The 17,083-nt window shown below is 36.1% G+C and overlaps 1 protein-coding gene across 1 annotated transcript; it reads left to right on the forward strand.

The window, feature by feature from the left end:
• The first annotated feature begins 553 nt into the window (after nt 1-553).
• LOC126829744 (uncharacterized) lies at nt 554-14,990 on the forward strand. The gene is made up of 8 exons (XM_056102861.1): nt 554-715; nt 2,057-2,383; nt 2,764-3,084; nt 3,291-3,551; nt 11,086-11,098; nt 11,749-11,789; nt 13,356-13,616; nt 14,745-14,990. Exons 1-8 carry the CDS (start codon nt 655-657, stop codon nt 14,753-14,755), a joined length of 1,296 nt encoding a protein of 431 aa, XP_055958836.1. The 5' UTR covers nt 554-654; the 3' UTR covers nt 14,756-14,990.
• Nucleotides 14,991-17,083: the final 2,093 nt, after the last annotated feature.

Genomic DNA, 17,083 nt, shown 5'->3' on the forward strand with positions numbered 1-17,083 from the left:
CGTCAGGGTATCCGAGGCCCTAAATTTGGTCTGCCTACCCTCTGGAGTCAAGTTACATAGCTTTAATCCCCCCCCTCTCTCTCTATCCCTCTCTGTTTCCCTGTCTCTCTGTGTGTCTCTCTCTCCCTCATGCAATAATAGGCATGCAATAATAATAATACATCAAAATATCTGACAACACGAAGAAATAAACAAAGAATGCATGTACGATTTGTTACTCGGCTACTGTTCATCTAAAAGATCCTTTACGATTAAAATTAAAATCTGCTTCCCAATGTTGGACACTTACAAAAATAGCACAACACGCAGCCTGCAAATATGATATCATGAGAGAAACAGAATATACCAAACCACTATGTAACCCTGTGGCATTTAAAGCGATCGACTCTCTTTCCAATTAAGATATATTTTTTACATTTTTATCTTATGGTTTGTATGCTTAAACGCAGTTTTATTGAGATACTGCTCCTTTAATGTCAACATATTCAGGAAGTAGGAAAGGGGAAGCATTCTATTTTTCAAACAATTATTTTACAATGAAACAGTACGTTGATAGTGAAGTGTGTTTTATAGACAATATCCAAATGTACTGCCATGTTATGAACATTAATATCAAGAAAGTGTAATCATATTCAGAGAATTATTTTATATAAGATGATTTTAAGAATATATATCATTTTACTGGTTGGTCAGAGTTTACATCAAGTTATATCTGGTAAGTCATTTTTCTGTAAGCAAATATCAAATCAAGTCAAGCGAATGGAACCAAGGGTTGTAAGTGTCCACAGCGCTGTAGGCCTACAGACCCGGGCCTGTAATGATACAGACGTCACTTAAAATGAGAAAGAAAAAAAGATGTACAAGAAAGGCGTAATAGAAATAATGTGAACGATCTTCATGGTGTTCTTCTCATGAATATCTGAAATAACCCAAAATTACAACCATTTTGTCTAAGGCAGTTAATGGATTCAAGTGTTGTAAGTGCCCATTGCGCTGTAGGCCTACAGACCCGGGCCTGTAATGATCTAGACGTCACTTAAAATGAGAAAGAAAAAAAAAATAATGATTTACAAGAAAGACGTAATAGAAATAATGTGATTGATCTTAACGTACAACCATGTTGTCTAAGACAGTTAATGTTCTGTCTTGTGTTGGGTCACCGCAATGAAGATGATATTGTGTTAATTTTAAACTACACCCAAACTTTCTTATTGCTTGTGGGGGTTGATTAACTTAAAGTTAATTGTCGAAAATCCAAACAGAGACCCAATCAGGCAAAATATTTGAAAATGTATATCCCAGTACTGAAGGTGGGGTAAAAGTTAATGCCAGATGTGTCAAACATGCTGACCGCGGGCCAGTTCTGGCCCGCCAAATGTTTAAATGGTGCCCGTGGAACAAATTTCAACAAACTGACGTGTCGATAATTCTTTGGGCTGCATTCCTGATTGTTTTCAAATTTGAGTGAAGTCTGTGTCACTACAGGCCCGGGACTGAATTGTTTGTTTATTTGTGGTTTCTGAGTTTGATGTCTGGTCCATGTATTTGTTTCTGTGCAAATTATGTGTGGTGCAGTCCCCATGCACTTAGTATTAGAAACTAGCGGTGGAAATCATTTATTATTGTTTTCCGGTTTCAGTAAAACTCTTACTTCTGTACTGTATGTCAAAGATATCTAAGTTGTATGTAATACAAAAGAACGTTGTGTTCAATATTATATCCTAGCAAATATTACTCGGCCCACTTGATGTAAAATTTTAGTTTATGTGGCCCATGAATCGAAATAAGTTTGACACCCCTGCTTTATGTCACGTCAAGTCAAAGTGGATCGAGACGACGTTCGCCATATAATACTAGAGAGGGGGTCCCGAAAATTAGGTGCACAATATTAATCCATATTAAACAGTGCGGATTAATGTCCGCAATCACACATTATTACAGGCAAAAAGGATATAGATCCCTTCACACCCATATATAACACCCACGAGATCGAAAACCAATATTATGATATTTCGATTTATCCAAAATTGTTTAGTTATTTGCCTGTTTATTGTAGATCAGCTTATTCTAGGAGTCTCACCAGATGAAGAAAGATGTAACTATTTGATTCTCACCTGTTTAAGTTCACGTGGTTTTAGACGAACCAATGTGGAGATTATATCATGGTTTAGAAATGATAGTTGGTTTGGGAATACTAACTTAAAGACTCACTGTGTTTACGATACCTGGATGACTATGAATAACTATGAATGTAAATCTACACAACATGAAATAGTTATTAAATCTGTAGAGAAAGAAATTGGTACAGAATGGAAATGTCAAGAATATGCGACCCAACGAAGCTTTGCAACGTCAAGAATTACATCTGAATCGGTTAAAACTGGTAGGTTATGTCATGTTTTAAATACTGTATATATAATATATAAATTGATAATTATGTATCTATCTACACCTAATTTATGGTCATAATCGGCGTCTACATTTCTCCAATAGCTACCTTCGCTGCCAAGTAGTTACTGAAAGCCCTTGTTTATAATTTGACGGGGAAAAATGTAGTATGTTCAGAACAAATGAATCCTACCCTACGACAATTTATTTTTCTGTTAGCAATAGAAAACAAAACTCGATAAACTTCTCGTCAAGTTTTGTATATGAAATATATCTCTTGATTAAGATTATATCTTCTGGTCAATGGTTATTTAAATATGCTGATTGCTCACGTTAACACTTGTATGCTAAAGAAAATATTCTCTTGTCTTTCAGCTTATCAAGAAATTGAACTCCTATCTAACTCTCAGAATATTACTGTAAATTCTGGTGAACCAGTGCAACTAGCCTCGAAATTTCGGCTATACGGCCATTACAATAACATTACCTGTGTCAGACGGTTATTTTGGTCAATGACAGCAGAAAGACATGCCGGTAGTACATATAATATTACAGATAAAGTACTAACCGTTACACAACATATAGATGTGGTAACAGAAAGAGATTTTGGGCTCTACTATTGTCAAGTTTGTAGTAAATGTGTCTGTCGTACCTCTCAACAAATTGGATTGATAGTTAAACCATTTATTGCCACAGGTAAGTTGAAAGATACATTTGAAATATTTATGAACCTGGCCTGCTTACCCGTTGGTTAGTCGTAGCCCTGTGTTACGATTTATAAAATGAATAAAATTAAACAAAACCTATGTAAATGATGATACGATGGTTAACAGAATTGTTATAATCCTCCGATTTCTGAATTCCGGAATGGTATCAAATTGCATTTTGTATTTGTTTTATAGCCAGCACCACCACCATCACCTCGAATGTTATAGAAGAATCGTCTGAGGGTTCTGTGGGAATCAGCACCATAGCTGTGATTAGTATCACCACCCCTTCCTCAAATATTTCAGAAGAATCTTCAGATGGTTCTGTGGGAATGAGCACTACAGTTATAGTTGGTGTTGCTTGTGGTGGAACAGCTGTCTTGATAGTACTCATACTACTTGTGGTTCTGGTAGTCAAACGGAACAGAACACATACCCAGGAGAAGAAAATGGCGGGTAATTAATTACTCCTAATAATTTTATACGCCCACATTTACCATTTTATTGTCTCAAACTTCGCCCGGGGTCCTTCGCCTATAGTTCGTGTGGCATCTTAAGGGGCCATCGTTGATATTTGATTTCTATAATAGATCCCAGATAATTTCAATTTAGGAATTAAAATAAGAAAATTTCATATATGCCTACTGGTAATACATATTGTCAGAACTACTACACATGAATTTCAACTTATCAACCCATAAGTTGCTGTGTGATTTAATTTGTAAACAAAAGAAAAGGATATGCCACACTGTAAATATTTGTACTTTTACTTGTATTAATGTTTAACCTGTAAATGACGAGAAAAGGCTTCATTATAAGAAAACTTGTATTTGTTTTGAGATCTTGAGTCAGAATGATATACAGTTTAGTTTTTATACGCCCACATTTTCATGTGGACGTATATTGTCGTCGCCCCCGTCCGTCCGTCCGTCCACAATTGTTTGTGAACAGTCTACAGGTCACAATTTTTATCCGATTTCAATGAAACTTGAAATATAGGTTTATCACCCTAAGATCTCGGTTCCTTTCGGTATTGGCATCTATCGGACCATAACTTCATGGATTATGGCCCCTGATTGTATGAAAAATCACGTTTTTGGCTTGTGAACACTGTAGAGGTCACAATTTTTATCCGATTTTGTTGAAACTTAAAATGTAAGTTTATAACCCAAAGATCTCGGTTCCTTTCGATATTCGCGCATATCGGACCGTAACTTCCTGAATTATGGCCCCTGATTGTACGCAAAAACGCGTTCTTTGGCTTGTGGACCCTATAGAGGTCATAATTTTTATCCGATTCAAAAACCCGTATTATTATATCACCGTTAAACCCTAAGGTCGGTTGAGTTCGAATTTCGTGAAAATCGGCCCAAAACTGACAGACAAAATGGCCGCCGTTCGTTCTCAAATAACGTAAAAATATGGTATATCGAGGATGTGGACCCTATAGAGGTCACAATTTTTATCCGATTTTGCTTAAACTTGAAATGTAAGTTTATAACCCAAAGATCTCGGTTCCTGTCGATATTCGCACATATCGGACCGTAACTTCCTGAATTATGGCCCCTGATTGTACGCAAAAACGCGTTTTTTGGCTTGTGGACCCTATAGAGGTCATAATTTTTATCCGATTTAAAAAACCGTATTATTATCTCACCGTTAAACCCTAAGGACGGTTGAGTTCGAATTTCGTGAAAATCGGCCCAAAACTGACAAAATGGCCGCCTTTCGTTCTCAAATAACGTAAAAATATGGTATATCAAGGTCGTGGACCCTATAGAGGTCACAATTTTTATCCGATTTTGCTGAAACTTGAAAAGTAAGTTTATAACACAAAGATCTCGGTTCCTTTCGATATTCGCGCATATCGGACCGTAACTTCATGAATTATGGCCCCTGGTTTTACGCAAAAACGCGTTTTTTGGCTTGTAGACCCTATAGAGGTCATAATTTTTATCTGATTTAAAAAACCGTATTATTATATCACCGTTAAACCCTAAGGACGGTTGAGTTAGAATTTCGTGAAAATCGGCCCAAAACTGACAGACAAAATGGCCGCCGTTCGTTCTCAAATAACGTAAAAATATTTACGTCATTATTTACAAGTATATGTTACAACATTTATTTATATTGTGCTTTATAAACACAGATCTAAGTACATAAAACCATCAATGAGGAATCAGTATGGAGGGTGTCTTAAAAAGATATTTCCATTTATTTATGTATAATTCCGGAGATATCTCAATCGCCAATTTTGCGTGTTCTACTAAAAAGCTTTCATACTTATTAATATTCAGTATTTCGTTTCGTAGTTTAGCCCGATATATATAGAACTTAGTTAAAATAATTACATGATTAATGAAGATCCATTCAGTATTATTTATATAATCTGGTTTGTTAGTTAAACCAAGATGTTTGATATGTGTTTTTATATCTATATTTATATTGCTGCGATCTAAAATGGTATGAAAATGATTCCATATTATTTGTGAAAATGGGCAGAAAACAAAGAGATGTTCTACATTTTCTATATTAGATTCACAGAAAGTACAGAGTGTGTTATCAACTTTTCTAGTTTTGAATAATTTATCATTTGTGAATATAATCCTATGGAGATATTTGTATTCAAAGCTTCTCAGTTTTGTACTAAGACATACAGTGTTTATTATTTTAAATGTGTTTTCTACGTCTAGATCGCTTAACTCGGTATTTAGAATGTATTCCCATTCTGCAATGGCTTTTGGCCTGCTGAACTTTGCTTTTATCCGGCTATCATAAATATCTTTTGAATCCACGTTGTGAAAACCGGTATTATATATTTTGTAAAAATTAGTAATTTTATCTTCCAAAGGAGTTATATTACAATTAAAATTGGTATGTATCGCACTTTCAAATTCGTTCGGTTCCTATACATACCTCAAAATACATTTTTCTTTTCCATTTAAGATAAATTGATGTTTTTCTAAATATTGAGCATCGATCTTATTTATTTTATCAAAATATTCACTAACATACCAAATATTCTTGTTAAAAAAAACTTTTAAAAATATAATTTTATTATTAATCTTTATATTTGTATTATTCCAAATAATTTGATTTTTAGCTTGGACAATGTTCTTTATATGTGTTGTGTAAATTTTATACCAGTTGGCATAAAGGTTTTTATAAAAAGGAATGTTTAAATTTAGCTTTTCTGGAAAGTTGCAAGCAGGTAATAAATTTCCACCATATTCAGCCATAATGAATTCATATGGTATGAGCCATGTTTGAAAGGGTTACTGGTATATTTTTTTAATCCAAAAAATGCTATTACATATTAGGAATTCTTTTAAGTCAATCATTTTTAGTGCGCAATTTTTATTGTTCTGAATAAGAATATCTCGCTTTATTCTATCAGGTCCGTTCCATATAAATTTGTAAAAGATTGAATTTAGTTTTTGAATAGTAGAGTCCGACACTGGATTAACAGTTGCCGGGTAAAGAATTTTTGAAATACAAAATGTTTTAATTATTTGTATTTTTCCAATTAAAGATAATTTATGTTTATCCCATATTTTTAATATTTGTTCTATTTCATTTATTTTATTTGTAAAATTTAACTCATCGGTAATATGAGTGTCTTTTGAAAAATGTATCCCGAGAATTTTTATGACTTTTTCGCATAAAACTATACCGGTTGATTTTAATTCTTGCATTAAATTCATATACCAGCTGTTTAAATCTATAGCCTCTGTTTTATTAACGTTAATTATAAGCCCTGAGACTAAACCAAAAAGTCTCAGTATCTCAAACAAATGACGCGCAGAGCTAAAATCATTTAATAATGCCGTTATATCGTCAGCAAAAGCTACAACTTTTATGGATTTACGTCCAAATTTTATTCCATTTATATTTACATCGTCTCTAATAGCGTATAGTAACAGTTCTATGATTAAATTAAAAAGATTGGATGACATTGGATCGCCTTGTCGAACACCCCTTTTTACATGAAAATAAGGGGTTGTAAATCCATTGTTTATTACACAACAGGTGATATTCTTGTAAAGGGGTTTTATCCATCTAATAAAATTACGCCCGAAACCGTACGATGATAAAGCTTTGATTAAAAAATCATGATTTATGCTGTCGAAGGCTTTTTGGAAATCTATAGCTAAAAGAAAGCCTATTATTCTTTTTTGTTTTGCAAGATCAAAACAATCGGAAATAATACGGGTATTTTCATGAATGTGGCGACCTGGTATAAACGCGGATTGATTAGGGTGTATTAACTGGTTCAAAAATGGTTTTAATCTGTTCGACAAAACTTTGCTCACCAACTTCATATCGACATTAACAAGCGTAATGGGCCTCCAGTTAGTTAAGCATGTTCTATCTTTATTACCTTTAGGAATGAGTTTAATGACTAATTGACGTTGTGTTACGGATAAAGATTCTTCTTCAAAGCTACAGTTATATGAGTCTAATAATAATACATAAATATCAGGCCAAAAATGTCGATAAAATTCAATTGTGATACCATCGTTTCCTGGAGATTTATTTATTTTAAACGAGTTTAAGGCCTTCTGAAGTTCGAAGTAGTCAATTTTGAATTCAAATAAATCTTTCTGATAATCATTTAGCCTTTCTACAGGCCTAAAATTTGTTATAAAATTACTTTCCCTTTCAAAACACGAGTCTCTCGACGCATATAAGTTTTTATAAAATAAGAATATTTCTCCCGATATTTCAATGGGGTCAAATATAATAGAATCGTCAGATTTTTGGAGCTTTTTTATTGTAGTAGCACACTTTCTTTCTTTTTCTAAGTTTAGAAATAATTTTGTGTTTTTTTCACCGTTTTCATACCAGTTTTGTTTGGACCTAAAAATTGCTCCTTGTGTCTCATCAATGTAAATGTTGTCTAATGATTGCTTAACCTCGGTATATTGATCATAAAGTTTTTCGATAATTTTGTTGTTACTAGGTTCCTGTTTACTGATAAGGGATTCAAGCTAGATCAGTTCCTCAGTTCAGCTATTTTTTACAGCTTTTTTTAAGTTTTTGTTTCTTTTTAGAATATTCTATAGAAAATTCCTTTATCTTAAATTTAATGAAGTCCCATAAACCATTTTTATTTTGTTTGTCAAAATATTTACTTTTCCATATCGGTATAGATGATTTTATCAATTTAGTATATGTTTTGTCTTTTGTTAACGAAGAGATAAAAATCCATAGATTTGGTCCGCGAGGATAATTAGTTATTTTGATATGTATATGAATTGATGAATGATCAGTAAAAGAAGTTGGTTATATTGTACATGATTTTATATAATCTTGGAGTTTTTCCAATATGAGCCAAAAATCAATTCGACTTTGTATCAATGGCTTCTTTTGTTTCCAAGTAAAACGCTTATTATTTTGTGTTAAAATTCTGAATATGTGTAAGAGATTATAATGATTAATTATATTGAAAATGGCATTTTGGCCTTTTCGTTTCAGTTTGTAGTTTCCGCCATATCTATCAAGTTTAACATTTAGGACACTATTAAAATCTCCGCCAATTATCATTGAGAACGAGTCAAGTTCACCACATAGCTGCTGTAAAGATTTAAGTAATCTTGTATAATAAGTGTACTGGTCACTGTCAGATATAGGACTATATGTATTGACTAAAACTAAGATATTATTATAGATACTTATTACTAAGATGTTAAAATAACCATTTTCATCAGATTGGTTTTTAATAACATTAATGTTGTTGTTACTTTTCAAGAAAATATCATTCTGTCCCCGCTGAGTTAGTTCTACCATGTGAAAACAATATGCGATCCGCCCATTCGCTTTGCCAATCGGTTTCATCGCAAACACTACTGTGAGTTTCTTGAAGGAAATTAATAGCGCATGATTGTTCATACAATTCCTCTTACATTGATGGATAGAAGTTTAATAGACGTCATTTAATATTATTTAAAAGTAAATAAGCAAATTTGAAGCTATGAATGAGATAATAGATCTGTGTGTAGGAAAGCCCTTTTTGAGAACATAATTGTAAGGAATAATAATAATAATAATACATTATTTCTCTGTGCGTTGAATACATAGAAGTGCTCTTATATCTAAGAAAATACGATAATATACTTTCAAGTTTTATATATTCCCTATACTTGCATATAAGTTTTGAATGTACATGTTTCATTTTCATTGTGCGAAATCTATATAAGGTGGTTTATCTAAGGAAGATTGCCTATAGCTCCATGTCTAGGTGTTGATGTAAACATCAATTCTTGATCTGAGTTAAGCGGTGTCCGGTGATTGGAGCGTCCTTGTAAATTTTCATCCAAGAAGGATCGTGGGTTAGGTGTGGCATTATGCGGGATATCTGTTTCACGATTATGAAATTGGTTAAGGTCTTCTTCAGATTTGATGAGGATTATCTCTTCACTAAGTAGTTTAGCATATATTCTTCCGTCAAAGGTCCAACAGTTTTTTATGATTTTCTTTTTAAAAAGTTCCCTGCAAGATTTGAAGAGAAAGGAACGCTTTCTTGTAAGAGCTTCATTGATAAATAACTTTGTCGGTTTATTTGGGTCCGAGTTTCTACTTTTTAAATTACCTTTTTTGCCATATATCAGAGCTCTGTCCCTGTAGCTTATGAAACGAACAATTATATCGCGGTTGGATCCCTGCTTTCTTTTACCAACACGATGTGTTCGGCCGATTTGGTTTTTTGATATTTTTGGTGACCCGTCATCTTTTAGAATTTCATTATTTATCACATCTAGGACGATTTTATCAGTGTCTTCTATATCATGTGTATGTGGTTCGGGTATGCCACTAAATTTGAGGCACGTACGTCTTGAATATTGCTGCATGTCATCAACTCGATTTTCGAGCAGGTGGATACGGTTGGACATGGATTCAATAATGTCCGGCTGTAAGCATGACATTAGATAACCCCTAGCTTGGTCGCGCTTCAAAAGTTCATAGATGAAAATATGGTATATCAAGGGTGTGGACCCTATAGAGGTCACAATTTTTATCCGATTTTGTTGAAACTTGAAATGTAAGTTTATAACCCAAAGATCTCGGTTCCTTTCAATATTCGCGCATATCGGACCGTAACTTCCTGAATTATGGCCCCTGATTGTACCAAAAAACACGTTTTTAGCTTGTGGACCCTATAGAGGTCATAATTTTTATCCGATTTAAAAAATCATATTATTATATCACCGTTACACCCTAAGCACGACTGAGTTCGAATTTCGTGAAAATCGGCCAAAAACTGACAGATAAAATGGCCGCCCTTCGTTCTCAAATAGCGTAAAAATATGGTATATCAAGGTTGTGGACCCTATAGAGGTTACAATTTTTATCCGATTTTGTTGAAACTTGAAATGTAAGTTTATAACCCAAAGATCTTGGTTCCTTTCGATATTCGCGCATATCGGACCGTAACTTACTGAATTATGGCCCCTGATTGTACGAAAAATCTCGTTGTTAGCTTGTGGGATCTATAGAGGTCATAATTTTTTATCCGATTTAAAAAACGTATTATTATATCACCGTTACACCCTAAGGACGACTGAGTTCGAATTTCGTGAAAATCGGCCCCAAACTGACAGACAAAATGGCCGCCCTTCGTTCTCAAATTGCGTAAAAATGTGGTATATCAAGGTTGTGGACCCTATAGAGGTCACAATTTTTATCCGATTTTGTTGAAACTTAAACTGTAAGTTTATAACTCAAAGATCTTGGTTCCTTTCGATATTTGCGCATATCAAATTGTACTTTCCTGAATTATGGCCCCTTGATTGTAGGAAAAATCACTTTCGTTTTAGCTTGTTTTCTATCCATCTCTCGAAAATGTGGGCATATCCTGCCTGGCAGCCGCTGGTTGTTCGTTATTATTATAATATAACATGTGGATCTTTAAACCTGATTTAGTTAAACTTCTACAAATACTATATATATGCCTACACTTTTAATTTATCATTTTATTTTTATATTTTAGCAATGACAGACAGGTAATAATTTTTACAGATTTTTTTTATCATAAGATTAGAGTATTTATACAGCTACATCCTTGTTAACAATATTCAAGTGTGATGGGCATCGAAACAAGCTGTTAAGTCTGATCAGCTGTTGAATGAATTTCAAGCTTTCTTGGTCTTTAAAGGCTCAATATAACCCTTGTTGTAACTGAATAATATGTCCCAATCTTTATTCTGGTCAACAAATTGTACTATTTTACAATATTCCAATTAATTGATGATACAAATTTCATCTTAATACACCCAATTTGAAAAATTGGAAAAATCCAACTAAATGATTTGAAAAGCCTAACGTAAACCTTTTCAAATGTGACTTGGATTTAAAAATATTTTCGAACCCTCTAGACAAGTAAATTGGGTATAATGGATAATTTAGACAACAGGTAGGGCACTTAAACATCTAGTACTTAGAATAAGGCTATTATTTATTTTCTGGAGCTGTCAAGCCAGCAAGAGTGTTGTTGTCCCTTTAAGCCTTTGCCGAGCAATTGTAAGCAAGGTCTTTTTAGTAAAAGCGATGCAATAACTTTGAACCACCTGCTCCGTCTGAATAAACTAAAAGCTGTGAATTTTCATGTTTTCTGAATAACTCCCATCCAATTATTTATTTGTTTTCTTGGCAGAATTCGACCAACAGGAGGATCCTCTTCTTCTGTAAATGAAGGTAAGAATTTAGCTTCAAATATTATATAAACTATTGTTTAGACATGGTTTATTCACATGACACGCCTATAATCAACTCTCTAGGTCATCGGATTGCAGGGATTTAAACGGATTAAAGACGGTCACCATTTAATGATTTAATTTTAAAATGTCGAATCGAGGCTAAATCTCTCGAATAAAAATTAACGTGGTTACGATAATAAACAATGTGTGCCGCATCTTGTCAAAACTTAAAACAGTGATAATTCGCCGAGAATAAAGTAATTTGAATGAAATTTTCAATTAATTTAGAATTATCTATAATTGATCTATTATAGCAAGAATGACCACCTCTTTATCTAAATCTTAGATAATGCATCTTTAATGGAGAATTCCATTTATTTAGCGAGAGCGGGTGTTGTATAGTCATCGATAGGACGTGAATATGCACGATAACGAATTACGCCATTGGTTAGATTGGATCAAAGCCCTATATACTATGGACGTATAACGTTGCTGAATGTCTGAATAAAGACAACGTTTCAAAATACACTTTTCAATCTTACAAAATGTCATGATGTAAAATTGACGTGACATTTAATGTGATTTCCTACAATATCTATTTCAATAATTCGCTTGCACGTGGGTGGTGGGGGACGAATGGTTAGCGCGTGCACGTTGTATCATAAGGTCTGTCATTGAGTCAACTGGCGTGGTTTCGATTTCCCGGTTGTACGTGTCAAGGGTTACGGTCGCCTGTCCAATCTCGTGGGTTTTTCCGATTCCTCTGGTTTCCTCTCACTTTTACATTAAAATTGTTATTCACTTTGACGAAAACAAATGAAAGCCAGTGTGAGACCCGATTGCACGTATTTAAATGCGACCTGGAAAATTGAGTCTACAGCAACTTCCGAAGCGAAACTCGAAAAGTCACGACAGCAAGACAAAATGATAGGTTGCTATTAGCGCGATGTGTTAATTTCCTAATTTCAACTTTTCGTGTTGCATTTTGGCTTGGTATGTGTGTTGGCGCTTTCTTACTGACATCAATAAATACAAAAATATGACGAAGTCGAATGTCGACAAGACGGTATACAAGCCAAAATGCAAGTCGAAAATTAAAATTTAGGAAAGAACGAGGGGCGCTATTATCGCCGTGTATTATTTCTTAATTTCCTATTTTCGAGCCGATCTTGGCTTGTATATAGCGTGCTGTCGCCTCACATTTTGTCAAGACTGAGACAAAGTGTGACAATAGGTGTAGCCTAACAGAGATGTATAAATATGCTTTTCATGAAAACAAAGCATTTATTTCAAAAGTTTCAAAGTAGTCCGCCACGACCCCACGAAAAGTGCTTCGCGATGCGACCCAGAGGTTGGGAGCCCAGGAAATAAACTATACATAGTAAAACATACACAAGTTAACCATCAATGTTCGTATATATAGTAGTGACGACGTTCATGTCAAGAACAGTCTATAAAGTAATGTACTGGGCTACATCGAGTATTGAGCCAAATCGTGACTCTGGAATCGGCGTTTAGCTTGAGACCAACACACTGATGTTGATATTTTTTATATCCCCTTTAGATCCCACTCGGTTCATTGAGGAATGGAACAATCCGGTGTACAACATGGACCAGTTTTCACAAAGCAATGCACCAATGGGCGCTGGCGTTACTGACAAAGACGATTCAAACTCAGGAAATGTGTACGCCAAGGTTATTAAGAAACGTCCATTTACGCCGCAACAAAACAATGACGTTTACAGTCAAGTTAATAAAATAACTAAACCAAAACAAAAAGCACAAATTAATGATATATATAGCACTGTACAGAAACACAGAAATGGTACGTATTTATATTAATCTTGTAATTTCATTCAAGATCTCAAATGACCCTAAATACGCCCGCCCCTGGCTGACATGTATAGTCATACGGTTGGGTAGTTTTTATTTTACTTTTATCTCAAAACATTTATGCTAGTGCATTTGGTCCATGAAGGATGTTCAAGAGGGGAACCAGGCAAGTGACTCCCGCTACGCGTTTCAGTCTCCTTCCCCCCAGATGGAAAAAATTAGAGTGCACTATTTTTTATCCACCCATGTTATAAATGGCAGTAGCTAAAGACCTACGCGAGAAATAGATGATACAGTAAAAATATCAACCCGAGTAACTCACTATACTGAAACAAACAGTATTTTATTTGTTTATTTGATCCAGGGGCGGATTGGGCCATCGGGCGATGATCATGTTGTATATGGCCGGTGGCTTTAACGGGCCGCCACGCCGTCACTGGAGTCTGGAATGGGCTGGTATAATAGACTTTCTGGGCCGGATGTGCTGGGTGTGGGCCGGAATTCGGAATTTTGCAATGGGGATTCCGAATTTCATCCGAAAATTTCATCGGCCAGAAACGTCTGCCAATGGTTCGTATATCCCCAAAACAATCAATTTTAAGGCCTCAGCAAAATTTGATGATAGCTGGTCTGCTGGCTGAATTTGACAGAGACTATAATCAGATATGCCACCAAATCGCATATTTGGCGTTCATTTTTCAAAATTTTCCCGCGGGAGAGCACCCGGACACTCCCCCCCCCCCGTCCGGGCTCCGCGGCCAGTAAAAGGGGCCGCTCCGACACGGGAGCCCGGGCCGGTTGCCGGCCCCAATCCGCCCCTGATTTGATCATGAACTCTAAAAGATGGCTCCTCTTTAAACACAAAAGACAGGGTATGTTTACCCTTTCCAGATCACCTGATACCAATTGCCGTTAAGAAAGGGAAAGGGTCATTCCGTGGTACGTTCATGTAGCTACAAGCTTTTCAGTTTTATACACTTTGCGAAACGGATCCCTGTTTTCGTATATTATTTACATCCATTTTAAAACAATATCAAAAAATGAATACATTAAATCTACTGTACCCATAAAAAATAAATTTAAAACTGATGTGTCGTCATTTTGTCACCTTTTATTCCAGGAAGAGATTAGTTTGTTGTCAAAGAGGCGATTGCACATACATATATCCAGTATCCCGATTAAGACCGGACCAAACAAAATAAAGATCCGATTTAAATGTATTAAATTATACTCTAGAATATTATCATATTTCTCTATCTAATTTAATATGTTTATTATAAAGTTTTAGTTTTGTGTAGATTATACCCAATTTTAGATCGATACTATTATTTGTTCAATTTGTAAATATATCTATATATATACTATTCAAAAAAAGTAGGGGATATTTGATTTTTAAGTGTTATTAAAGTCACCTAATGAAACTGACGAAGAAACAAATGGCAAAATGAAATGAAGTTCACATTCATCGATTTATTCCAAATGATCGTTAGACTAAGTAAGGCACAGACTGACCATTATAAGGGTAAAATGATACCCGGGGTCAAACAGCAAAGTTACCACAGCATCACAACCAAGTCAGTAACGGGTAAATCCTCCTCTGTTTGCCAAACAAGCATTGATCCGACGTGGCATACTCCTAATGAGACGTCTAAGGTCATTTTGGTCCAGATTGTCCCATACCTGTTGCAACGCAGCAGCAAGTTCTTGGACATTGGCAGGACGTTGTTGACGTTGACGTAACCTCTGTCCAAGCATGTCCCAGACATGCTCGATGGGGGAGAGGTCGGGACTCAGTGCTGGCCAAGGTAATGTGGTGATGTTCTGTTGTTGGAGGTAACCTGTAACGATCCTGGCCCTGTGACATCTTGCGTTGTCATCCTGGAAGATGAAACGGCGGCCATGATGTCGTGCGAACGGCACAACATGGACTGCCAAGATGTTGTCCCGGTAGTACTGGCCTGTAACACGCCCTGCAATAACATGTAAAGCCGTTCTTCCAGCAACAGTGATGCCTCCCCACACCATAACAGAACCACCCCCAAATCGATCATGTCTGATGACGTTAACGTCTTGGAAGCGCTCGTTTCGACGACGCCACACCTTATACGTCTGTCCAAAAAATCAACAGTGAACCTTGACTCATCTGAAAACATCACATTGCTCCAGCGTCGATTATCCCAGTGTTGACGATCCCTACACCAACGACGTCTTGCCTGAATGTGATGATCTCTCAAACAAGGGATCACGCGAGGACGTCGGCCGCGAAGGTGACCCCTATGCAGTCGATTCCGAATCGTCTGGCCACTCACTCTCACACCAGTGTCTGTTTGAAGACGAGCGCTGATCTGATTTGCTGTGATGACACGATTTCTCAAGGCCAAGGTACGGATAAATCGATCCTGGGCTTGAGTTGTCGCCCTTGGTCGACCTGAGCGTGGTCTGTCCTGTACAGATTGTGTATAACGGTATCTGGACCATAGCCTGCTTATGACAGACTGAGAAACATTCATCGTCCGCGCCACAACCGCCTGTGTTGTGCCGATCTGTAGCATGCCAAGGGCACGTAACCTTTCATTTTGGGTAAGCCGACGCATATCAAAATTTGTTTTCTGGTCACTAAAACAATTAAACTGATGTTTCCACCCTGGAATTCAATGCCACAATGACTGTAACATTCAAAGTCAGAGTCGTGCAAATCTTGGGTTGGACCCCCATGATGGTCCCAAGCATCACCTGCATTCCATGCGGTAGCTATTGGTGCGTTTGGGCGTCACATGTAACTGGAAATGTTTCTTCTGTTAGGTTCTATAGTGACTTTTTTCGTAGTCATTTGCATTTTTTAGTATTATACCCCCAAAATCAAATATCCCCTACTTTTTTTGAATAGTATATATACTATTCAAAAAAAGTAGGGGATATTTGATTTTTAAGTGTTATTAAAGTCACCTAATGAAACTGACGAAGAAACAAATGACAAAATGAAATGAAGTTCACATTCATCGATTTATTCCAAATGATCGTTAGACTAAGTAAGGCACAGACTGACCATTATAAGGGTAAAATGATACCCGGGGTCAAACAGCAAAGTTACCACAGCATCACAACCAAGTCAGTAACGGGTAAATCCTCCTCTGTTTGCCAAACAAGCATTGATCCGACGTGGCATACTCCTAATGAGACGTCTAAGGTCATTTTGGTCCAGATTGTCCCATTCCTGTTGCAACGCAGCAGCAAGTTCTTGGACATTGGCAGGACGTTGTTGACGTTGACGTAACCTCTGTCCAAGCATGTCCCAGACATGCTCGATGGGGGAGAGGTCGGGACTCAGTGCTGGCCAAGGTAATGTGGTTATGTTCTGTTGTTGGAGGTAACCTGTAACGATCCTGGCCCTGTGACATCTTGCGTTGTCATCCTGGAAGATGAAACGGCGGCCATGACGTCGTGCGAACGGCACAACAT

The sequence above is a fragment of the Patella vulgata genome, chromosome 8, assembly GCF_932274485.2.
Source record: "Patella vulgata chromosome 8, xgPatVulg1.2, whole genome shotgun sequence".
In the NCBI taxonomy this organism is placed as follows: domain Eukaryota; kingdom Metazoa; phylum Mollusca; class Gastropoda; family Patellidae; genus Patella; species Patella vulgata.